Source organism: Tigriopus californicus, chromosome 2, assembly GCF_007210705.1.
Source record: "Tigriopus californicus strain San Diego chromosome 2, Tcal_SD_v2.1, whole genome shotgun sequence".
Lineage (NCBI taxonomy): Eukaryota > Metazoa > Arthropoda > Copepoda > Harpacticoida > Harpacticidae > Tigriopus > Tigriopus californicus.
In genome coordinates, this window is record NC_081441.1 from 3,169,906 (window position 1) to 3,180,621 (window position 10,716).

The 10,716-nt window shown below is 45.6% G+C and overlaps 3 protein-coding genes across 3 annotated transcripts in view; 2 read left to right on the forward strand and 1 right to left on the reverse strand.

The window, feature by feature from the left end:
• The window catches only part of LOC131893443 (putative neutral sphingomyelinase), a 2,596-nt gene extending 650 nt beyond the window's left edge, over positions 1–1,946 (forward strand). Inside the window, exon 2 of the mRNA XM_059243476.1 lies at positions 649–1,946. Within this exon, the coding sequence (XP_059099459.1) occupies positions 649–1,710 (1,062 nt within the window). The 3' untranslated portion in view covers positions 1,711–1,946. The remainder of the gene's footprint in view (positions 1–648) is intronic.
• Positions 1–2,509, forward strand: part of LOC131893458 (ribosome biogenesis protein SLX9 homolog) — a 3,075-nt gene extending 566 nt beyond the window's left edge. The window contains exon 2 of the mRNA XM_059243496.1: positions 1,948–2,509. Within this exon, the coding sequence (XP_059099479.1) occupies positions 1,955–2,509 (555 nt within the window). The 5' untranslated portion in view covers positions 1,948–1,954. The remainder of the gene's footprint in view (positions 1–1,947) is intronic.
• LOC131893430 (nucleolar protein 10-like) lies at positions 2,500–5,291 on the reverse strand. The gene is made up of 2 exons (XM_059243463.1): positions 4,596–5,291; positions 2,500–4,135 (listed from the first exon to the last, which is right to left on the reverse strand). The coding sequence occupies exons 1-2, from the start codon at positions 5,081–5,083 to the stop codon at positions 2,557–2,559; spliced, it is 2,067 nt and encodes a 688-aa protein (XP_059099446.1). The 5' UTR covers positions 5,084–5,291; the 3' UTR covers positions 2,500–2,556.
• Positions 5,292–10,716: the final 5,425 nt, after the last annotated feature.

Below are 10,716 nucleotides of genomic sequence, written 5' to 3' on the forward strand. Positions count from 1 at the left end.
GACGGAATTTGAATTTAGATAACAAGGCGTTTGAGTAATTGTTGATTCTTGAGAACTGTAACCAACTTCCTCATCTTGAACTGATTAGTATCTGATAAGGAGCATTTTCTCTGACGGACAATGGACTAAAAATCCTCAGTTAAGCCGAATACATGAACGTTTTCGTCAGATAAATCGATCAAAGTAACTTTATGTTGCATCTTGAAGGCCAGCCTTGAACTGAGCTCATAACAAAAGGATAAATTTCACGTTGAACAATAGCATCTTATTATATTCTTCGTTATTTAGCCACAAGCAATTGCAGGATTTTTGTCACATTTCCAAGTGATTAAGCCAGGGATCTATGAAAATCAAATCAAATCACTTTCACTATCTAATGCTCTATTAGCACTAGAAACAACACTTCGGTTTGAGGAAAACCTAAGCAATAATAAGATCGAAGATTTTTGAATATGGCATAGTTTGAAGATTGAAAAAATATGTTTTTGTTATGTGGTTGTACCTTGGCCTAATATATTGAGAAATGATTGCGCTAAGTGAACCTCTTCTATGTCTGTAGTATTTTAATGCTTTTAAATGGAGTATGGTGAAGCTCCCCTCTTCTTGGTTCAGTTCGTATAAAAGACAACATTTTCAATTTCGTTTCAGGATGCGTTTCCACACTCGCACTTCTTCGACAACGGAGTCATTGGCACGGGCACGTGCGTCTTTACCCGGGTCCAAATCCACGACGCCACCTTACACGAGTTTGCCATGAACGGTTACCCGCACAAGATCACCCATGGGGACTGGTTCGGCGGCAAGGGCTTGGGCGTCTGTCACATCTTCTACAAAGGCTACGATGTGCATCTGTACACGTCGCACTATCACGCCGAATACAATCGCGCTCACGACATTTACTTAGGCCATCGGGTCTCGCACGCCCTCGAGAGCGCTCAATGGATCAAGTTGACCTCGAGCTCAGCTGACTTGACGATTTATGCCGGGGACTTTAACACCGAGCCCACGGACGTGCCCTACCGCTTACTGCGGGCGGTGGCGGCTCTGTCTGACTCCTGGCTGGAAGCCAATGGAACCGAGACGAGCGGTTGGACCAGTGAGATCCCCAGCAACTCCTACACCACGCCCCGAGCGTTGCGGGAGTGTCCCAATGGCAAACGGATCGATTACATCATGTACCGATCGGGTCCGAACGTGTTGGCCGCGCCCGTGAGCACAATATTGCCGCTCCCGTCGCGGATCCCGAACCGCAATTTCAGCTATTCGGATCATGAAGCCGTGTGCACGACCCTGAGGCTCCAGCGAACTGAAAACAGTTTCTTGCGAGCTTCGGAATTCCGTCGCCATTTGAGCATGGAGTGCCGAATTGATTGTGTCAAAGCCGTGAAGGATGCCATTGGCATCACGGAGGTCTCCCAAAGAAAAGTGTCCGAGGTTCAAGTCATTTACGCCATTGTGGCGGCCGTTCTCCTCTCCCTCTTTGTGGGCTCCTTCTTCCCGATCTTCATTGTCGACTATGAGTACCACGCCTATTTGGATGTGGGTCTCTTTTTGCCCCGGTTCTTTATCAGTATCGCCTTGGTCTTTTTCTTTCTGATGGCCACCGTATTCACCAAGAAGGAAATGAATGCCCTTCGATCCACCAAAGCCAGCCTAAGGCTGATAATGGACCAGGATTTGAGCAACAACGGGAACAACATGATCAGTTGACTAAGCCGGGATTTGGCCGAGATCCTCGTTACCGTTCACCAGGAGAACGAACTCGTCGGAGTGATGGAATAATTAATAGTTCTAATTATCGTTGGCTTTTAAAGTGAATTTTATGGTACCCTAGTTGTTTGACAGAATCTAGATAATATATACATATATAGCTTGGAGTATTGAACTGCTTGAAATAAGAACCGTGGAAGTGAAACGAAAGCATTTGTGTTTTGATTCGTGTTCCAGATTCGCCATGGGAAAGATCAACAAAAAATTGGCCCTAAAAAAAGTGGCCCCAGTGGCTCCGGAGGCTCCAGTAGCCTCCCCTTCCATTCAGAAAACAGGCCTCAAAAACAAAGAGTCTTCGATATTGATGCTCAAGAAACCCGAGAATCCGATGAAAGCCACGCGAATGAAGAAAAAGGATAAACTGAAGCTCAAAAGAAAAGGCCTGGAGAATAAATTAGAGCAAGCGCACAACGCGAAGGCTGAGCTGAAGGCCAAAAAGAAACGCGATAAGGTGCCAATTATCGGTGACACCAAACCCATGTCGGACACGTTGAAGATGCTGGACGCTATTTTGGAAGAGGATGATCGCCAGAAGGCCAAACAGAGTGCCAAGAAGAAGCCCGTCCAAAAAAGGAAGGTCAAGACCAAGGACCGGAACTCTCAATTCACGAAGGACTTGCACTTATTTGCGCAGGTCAAGAAGCACAAGGAGTTCCTCAAGGACCCATTTAACACCATTGGAACGCACCTTGAAAACAAAGCTCTGGCTGACGCAGCCATGGACGACAATGACGTCTAAATACATTTCTTTTATTGTCATATGTCCAACAATAACAAATGACCTCATCAAAAACCTTTCTTGTGACGATTCTTCAGCGCTCCGACGGATCTCCTGACCGATTGTCGCTCCTTCATGTGTTGTTTATTCTTCTGTTCAGTTTGTAGTTGCTTCTTGGATTTGGATGAGGTGAAGGTCATGCTATGGCCTTTACCCTGGGAAACCACCTCACTCATATCTTCACTTTGGAGACGATCCTCCAGGCTCTTCTTGTCGCGTTTCTTCACTTTCTGGCCCAAGGCCTCGCCTTCCTTCAATTCGTAGAACTTGACTTTGCTGGCCACATACTTCTCGTATTTCTCTCGCTCGGCATCATCTTTCTGCTCTTGTCTCACGGATCGATGCGTGTCCTTGATCCTTTGAACAGTCTCCAGGTCATCTTCCGAAGACGAGTCGTCCGAGGAATCTTCGATATCCGAGTTCCTCGTCAACAAGTTGTCCTCCTCGTCATCACTCAAAGGATCATCATCCACTTGAGCGAACTGCTTCTCCAATCGTGCTTTGGTCTTGTCGTCTAATTTGGAAACCACCGGGTTCAACAACTTGTACGTCTCCTCCGTGGGATCCACTTGGAATCGCGAGTCTTCGAAGATGGCCTTGAAACGATCGTCCTCAAGCAGATTGCCCTCGGCGGCCCGCTTCTTACTGACCTTCTTGCCCGCAGCTTGAGCGGATTCCTTGTCCTTCAACTTCAAGAACAGATCCTTGTTCACCGAGGGCAATTTCGCTTTGTTCACCTGGATGCGCTTCTCGCGTTTCTCCTCCATCTTCTTCTGGATCTTGTCCTGCATGAAGCGGTCCAAAGTGTAGGGCTCAGCCAAGGATTGGGCCTTTCGGAAGAGCCGGACATCCATGAAGTAGCCGTGCATGTATGCTCGAAGCAAGGTGGTCCCAATCAAGTGCTCCAAACCGAGGTCGTCCAATTGTTGACGCGTCACGAATTTGTAATCGTCATAGACCTCGGCGATTGAGCTCTCCTCGAGCTCCTCGGTCAAGCTGTCCAAGAACGAACACCACCGAGGAGCCGGACCTAAACTGGGCAGATAGTGGACCTGCATCTTGGGCTGCTCATTGGCCAGAAACAACAAGCCTGAGCTCGGGTAGATGGCCAGATCGTTGAGTTCGGACTCGGACTCGATCGAGGCGTAGGCCTGGCCCGTCTGTCGGTCCCAGATCTTGACCACCTTGGCGTCCAGACTCAGTACGTGATCGTGCGTGTCGTGGAAGGCGATCTTTTTGATGGATGTGCCGTACATGTGATCCTTCACGAGAAGGGGCTTGGACGATCGGATGTCGTAGAGCATCACGTGACCGGTGGAGAGGCCGACGCCCATGGTGAGGCCGTCTTTGAAGGCCAAGGCCGTGACTTCGGGCACGGAAGAGGCGGGTTCGAGATCGGCAGCGTCGTAGCCTTGGACACAGTCGAGCAGGCCGGCCCGTTGACGCGAGCGCGGGTCCCAGGCCTCGATTTGGCCTTCGATGGTGCCCACGGTGAGAAGCTGATGCTCGGGGTTGATTTCGCACACATTCAGACCCGAGCCTTGACTCACATAAGGATTTAAGAAGCGTCCTTGCTCCAAGTTGAGTCTGAAAAGGAAAGTGAAAGACGGTATTCAGTCATTGATTCACAATTCACACATACACAAATACGTAGACTAAAGACAAACTAGGTACAATGTGGAAGTCCTTTTCCTCCTTCAAAAATGCCAGGAATTATAACATATTTGGTTTCATTCATCGGCTCATTCGGAACAGGCAGGAACGAAGTAACCAGCCACTCCCACATTTTTGTGCTACATAATTGTGAGGTGATGCTTCCGTCATTCATCTTAATCGCGCCATTTCAATTATCAATTTGTTGACAACTACAGTATATAATTAGCCACGATTTCAAGTGAGTTGTCGTCCCCCCAGCCGCATTCTTGGATTGCTTTTAAAACAATTCACAATTGACCAGTCAGTGACATCTTCTTGCGGCTATCGGGAGATATCTCTATCTGGGTCTATGTCATGTCTCCCTCCGAAGTAAGGCGGGGATGGAACTGACCTATGAATCTCGGATCCGTCGCCCACGAAATAAGTGTCACAGGTTTGCGGATGATAACTCAGATCGCGTCCAAATCGCGGAATCCGCAGGCGATAGTATCGCCCGAATTGGGCGTGGATCTCGACGAATCGATCACATTGGAGAAACACCATTTTGGCGTAGTCCTGGGACAAGATGTCGAATTTGAGCGGCTCGGAATCGAAGCATCGCTCGAATTTGATGCCCAATTGGTCGGTGTCGTAGCATCGCAGACGGGGTTTGTAGGTCCCGATGGCCGCCACATAATGGCCATCGTCCGAGATCTTGACTTGGTTCGACACGGACGGCATCTCGAACTCTTGGAGGAGCTGAATATGGCGACCCGTGCTCGAGCCCCCGCTGTCTTTCCGAGCCAACTTGCGACGCTTGCGCTCGGCCAACCAATCCGGAATGGATTTGCCGGCACTCAAGTCGTAGATCTTGACGTCATTGGCGTTGGACACCCGCATCTTGCCCGCACGAAGGGAACTGCCAGTCAAGCCCCCTTTTGAAGGGCGGTTATGGATGGCTTTTCTCCTTTTCTCTCGCTAGTCTGGCTCCTCCAACCCGGAAACAATGGCAATTGCAAATGGGACAATAAGGACAACCCAGACCAATCATCAACTGCATTACCACTTAACTCAAAACACGTGCTTTGTTTATTGACAAGGGTGACGTCATGAAGACAACATTGGCGCTGTGTGCTGTCCCATTGGCCCTGCGACAGCGTGTCGAAACGAAGGAAGCGTCAAATTTGAATGCATTTTGGGGGAATCCGGACTTCCTTGCCGCTACTAGGATTGGAATCCCAGCGGTAAATGTTATTCTCCACTGATTAGTTAGCGGTGCTACTTTTTTAAACTTAACCTAACCCAGCCTAACCTAACACGATCTTAATAGCCTTTAAGGTCTCTCTCCAAACCATAGAAAACCATAACTAGAATGCTTAAGTTCAACAGGAGCTGTACCGCATGAGCATGTTTTCAGGTCAGCTGATGCTGGTGGAAATGGGACAAAGATATTTCGTTAAATCTTGCTTCAGGCAAGTTGAATTATTATCATGAAACGTTTGTTATTCCTCTTTAATCTTAATATCTTTTGAATCTTACAAATATACAGGTAGAAAGAGTGGTAGAATAATAAAAAAAATGCTTTTTAGGGCATAATACACGTAACATGTCAAAAAAAGATTTGGACATTAGTAGAGCAAATCATGTACTCTATTGATTGCCCTGGTTTAGCAACGCATCTCGAAAATCTCGAAAGTGTAACAAAATGTATCCGAAATTGCAACGCAATGATGAGGCATTCAGAATTTCGTTTCAATCTCCCAACAATGTGCTTGAATGTGGGCGACATGATTGCGCCTATACGTAAACAAGGTAATTCCGACACCTCTGGAGGTCAGCCTGAACCCAGGCTTGTTCCTTGCGTTTCAGTTAAGTGTTTCCACCACATGGATGAAAACTTTAACTTGAGCCCCATTTTAACCTCTTCAAAATTTCGTTCTTAAAAATGTGGTCGAACAACTTACTCAAACCCGTTTTATGATGCGGGCTGCACGAGAGCAATTGCTTGACAAGGAGTCTTATTAGGGGTTTCTACTCTGAATTTGGACGAGCCGTCAACGATTCAAATTTGCACCATAGTTGTCCTAAGTAGCTTGACTACGAATGAAACATTTTTTCCACCAGCGACAGCTGAGACGAAAACATGCGATCGCAGCGCCCTTGATCGATCTATATATGAAGTTATCTATGCTCCAAACCTTTCTAACAGTTTGTCACAAATTTAAAAATGAGCACCGCCAACTAATCGGTGGAGAATAACGTTTATCAGTAATCTGGGGCATTGGTGATTGGTCGATTGTGTTTTGGAAATAGGTCATGTTATGAAGATTGAGAATGGTAACCTTTTTTCTCTGGATGATAATCAAATGAGATGGACATGGCACATTGGTGTAACTGAGTTTAAAATGAGGTGATTGAATCAAACGAAAAAAACTAACAAAAATGTTCATAACTTGCTCCTTTTATTCACCCTCTAGGAGTGGCTTTTATCTTTTTGTTTCTTTCTTGGCAATGGATATAATTGCAAGCTTTTAGGCAATCTGAAACAAACTTACCATCTTTTGCTATTTTCGAAAACTACCGTCTCAAAAAGGAGGATCAGGGCTGAAAGTTGTGCTTGCTCCAAAGCAACATTGAAGGTACTTCATTGTTTACATTTCCCCTATCAGATTCCATTGGACAAGACCTAATTCAGAGCCAGGTTGGCTAGCAACTTGAACATTGAAGAGGGAAAGGAGAAATTTATTACTAGCGTAATAAAAGTAACTTATCTTCTTAGCTTACTAGCTAACTTAGAACAAGAAACTTACTTGATGGGATTGATTTCTGAAATTTGAGAATAATGAAACTTAGCTAAGTGTTACAGAAGTGAGTGATAAAAGCGAATGCGAAATTGACGAAACACCCTGTCGGTTTGAAGCTGCTGGCGAGAAACGTCAGAGCGATTGAAACTGACAACTCAAAGAGAAAGTCGGAGGGGAGAGTTCGAATTCGTCGCGCTTTATTAAAAACAAATATCACGAATTGTTGAAGGGAGCTCACAGAGCCAGGGTTTGGTTCATGTCAAAAAATTCTTGTGTTGCCTTTTTTGCATACCGCGAAACGGATTTGCTGTTGGCAGACCAACCCGCTCTACGCCCTATCGCATCCATAGAGAATCGAGCGTTCCGCAAAATGACAGTGCTACCGATCCTGCCGCTGTGGAGTCCAAAGGCTGATGCGTCTAGACCCACCGCTTCTAAAGCCACTATTTGTTCCTTCCTGCACGATTGATTTGTGGCTTTCTTGTTTGCGTTGACGACCAATGCTCGAGCTGAACGACGGATTTGCGGCAGAACGACTCCGTGATAATGTTTGCCTAGCGCGTTGAAATAGCGAATAGTTAGTTTGATAGGGCAAAAGACAGAATTGCTGTACAGACAGAAAAGAGATGGTAATGGTGTGTCCTTCGTGAAGCTGATCGTTTTTCCTTGTTGGGAAAACGATGACTAGATTACCATTGTCATATTTCAAATCTCTGAAATGCAATGACGAGATATCGCTCCAACGAGCCGAAGCATGAAACAGGATTGATTCCAACCAAGCTGATATGTAATCAAGAACCGATCCCGATTGCAATGTGGGTGATACGCACAAAATTAAAAGCATCTTGAGCTCTTCTTTAGTGATGGGGTGTCGTTGAGTTGCTGGCTGTCCAAATCTACGTCTAATTCCTTGTAGTAAAGTGCTAATCGAATTGTGGACGCAGGGGTTTTCGTACCCCTGTAATTTGTGAAAAGCCGCGATGGCCGCCACGGCTGAATTCACAGATGAAACGGATTTTTTAGTAAAGGCAAGGTCTGCCAAGAAAAGTTCTACTGATTTCGAAGAAGCAGGCAACGGGTTCAAATTGTTTGGGGTGCACCACGACTTAAAACTGTAGAAAGATCGTTTGTAATTGATCCAGGTAGAATAGGCTTTTGAGGATAACTTAAGATCTCTTGCTCGTAATTCGGCGCGCTGCAGGTTAGGGTGCTCGACGGGACAAGATGTAGGAACGATTGACACGCCTGTTAGAGAACGTGTAATTGGACTGGATGAAGTTTGACTCGGTTTGCCGACTTGAAGGTTGTTGACAATTGAAATAATCCTCGATCGATCGAATCCCAGCACAACTAAAGACAAAACGGAAGACATTTGAAGCATCCACCTTTTGAACAAGCAGCTTGACAAACACGGCTTTCCAAAGGATGCTGCGCATCCCCGTTGAATTCTAACGCCAAAGTCGAAAAATTGGGATAATTTTGAAATGTATTGCTGATGACTTGTTGACCTTTTCGGTATTGAGGTTGGATGGCTGTGCCACGAATAAAGACATTGTTTAGATGCACTCCATCTTGACAAACAGATAGCCAATCTTTCATTGTTTTCCAAAAGGGTATAACTAATATGCCTTGCGCTGAATCCTTGATGATCTTTTTTATCACAGCTCCCACCAACTTTACGGGGGGGTGAGCGTAACAGAACCCTAGGTTCTCCCATGAGTGCGTAAACGCATCTCTGAATAATGCTTTATTCGACGCCAAAATTGAAGCAAAATTTGCGGTCCGGAAATTATGATCCGTTGCGAAAAGATCGAAGTCAAATGATCTACCCGCGAGTTTTTGCAGATGTTGAAAGCTCGTGTTGTCGATACCGTAATCTTCGGAGTCGATTGCGCGGCTAAAATCGTCCGCTAGTTTTAGCCTTGGGTCTGATCGAGGCCGCCAGATGACATTGAGGTCAATCCGCAGTTCCTTTGCATAATTGTAAATGCTCAAAGCCAAATCTTGGAAATGCTCAAAGCCAAATCTTGGGAGTTCGTCCACACTAGAACCTTTGCTCATGATTCGCTCTACATTGCGAGAGTCCGTCCAGTGGACTACGGTTTTTTGAGACAGTTCAGTTCCCTGGGTTTTTAAGAGAAGATCCAGACCCTTGAGTTCACGCCAAGAGCTGCTATTAGCTTGTTCCTGCGAGTTGAAAAACTGTGTAGCCAACTGGAACCCACACCGTCCTGAATGCAGCTTGTGGGTGATTCCTTGGTTACAGATGATTTTAACCACAGAAACTGCTTGGCCAGAAGCATCTGAAGCTGTTTGACACAGAGAAGTGGCTATTTTGTCATAGTCTTGAGTCATAGGATATCCGTCTAAATGGTTAAAATGCTTGGCAAGGTGCTGAAGTTCACCCCACAAGGGTTTGATGGCGATGATGGACTCCCAGGAAGAGGCTGACGCTATGGCCTTTAAGCCTTGTCTGACTAGGAGAATTATTTGAGGGCCTGTGGCTATAAGATTTGCTAGAATCTTCCCATACACTCTGGCCAACTCGCGAATGTGTGCAGAGCGTTGAATTGCCACGTTGGAACAGAGAGCTGAGATCAGTTTTTTTTTTAGATGTAGGGACGTGGAAAGAGAGAGTCGTCGTGTCCAGGATTGTCCCTAGATATTCTCCCACTTGAGTTGGTTCTCGAGCTTTCCGCAGATTTTCCACCCAACCTGCTTTGTTCCAAACGCGCCTGGCTTGTTCCATATTCGATAGACAAACTGCTTTTGAGGCACCCAAAGATTATCATGTCGTCTATATAGATATAACATTGAATTCCTTGAAGACGGAGATAGGAAATGACAGGCTTCTGAATTTTTGTGAAAAGTTCAACGAGAGGGGACAGGCCCAAAAAAGCAATGGACCAGACGTAATATCTTTTGACTTGATCTTGTCCTGTCCAAGCGAAACCTAAAAATTTTTGGTGAGGCTCGTGAATACAGATGTGGTAGTAGCCAGACGACAGATCTAAAACTGCGAACCAGGAGGAACGGCCGATTGAAGATGCGATACTCTGCAGGTTGTCTAGTTTTACCGGCTTCTTGCGTAGGTACGGGTTTAGTTGCAGAGAAGGATCTGTGATCAGCCGCTTTTTCCGACCAATTTGCTCTACGACTTGCAAAGGCATAAAAAGGTAAGGGATTTCGCACACTTCACGGATGGCTCCCACTTTCAGGTGCGACTAGATTGTATTACATATGAACTCGAAATTCTCAAGGCGCCGGGCTGAGAAATTGTTTGGGCGCATGGATCTAGGTGGTGTATTAGTGAACGGCAATTTGTAGCCTTCTTCCAGTATTGCCAAATGCATGTCGGAGGCTTGCAGGTCTTCGCACCAAAATTTGCGAAATTGGTAAAGGTGAATTCGACCTGGAACTCTTGGGTCGATACTTTCCTCTTTATCAAGCAACAGGAGCGCTTCAGCACTCAAATTGAAGGTGTTTGAACCTGCAATTGTTGGCTTATCTTTGAGAATACAAATGACTTTTTACGCATAAAAATAAAAATAACAAAAAAGGGAAACAAGCGCTACTAGTGTAACACAGAAAATTTACTTGAAGAAACAAGGCACAAAAATATAACAGAGACAAAATTAAAAGGACAAATTGTAAATCTCACAAAAAAACAAAACAAGCTGTGGGACTACATGGTTAAATCGAGAGAAAAATACTAGTTGGCAAGATGTT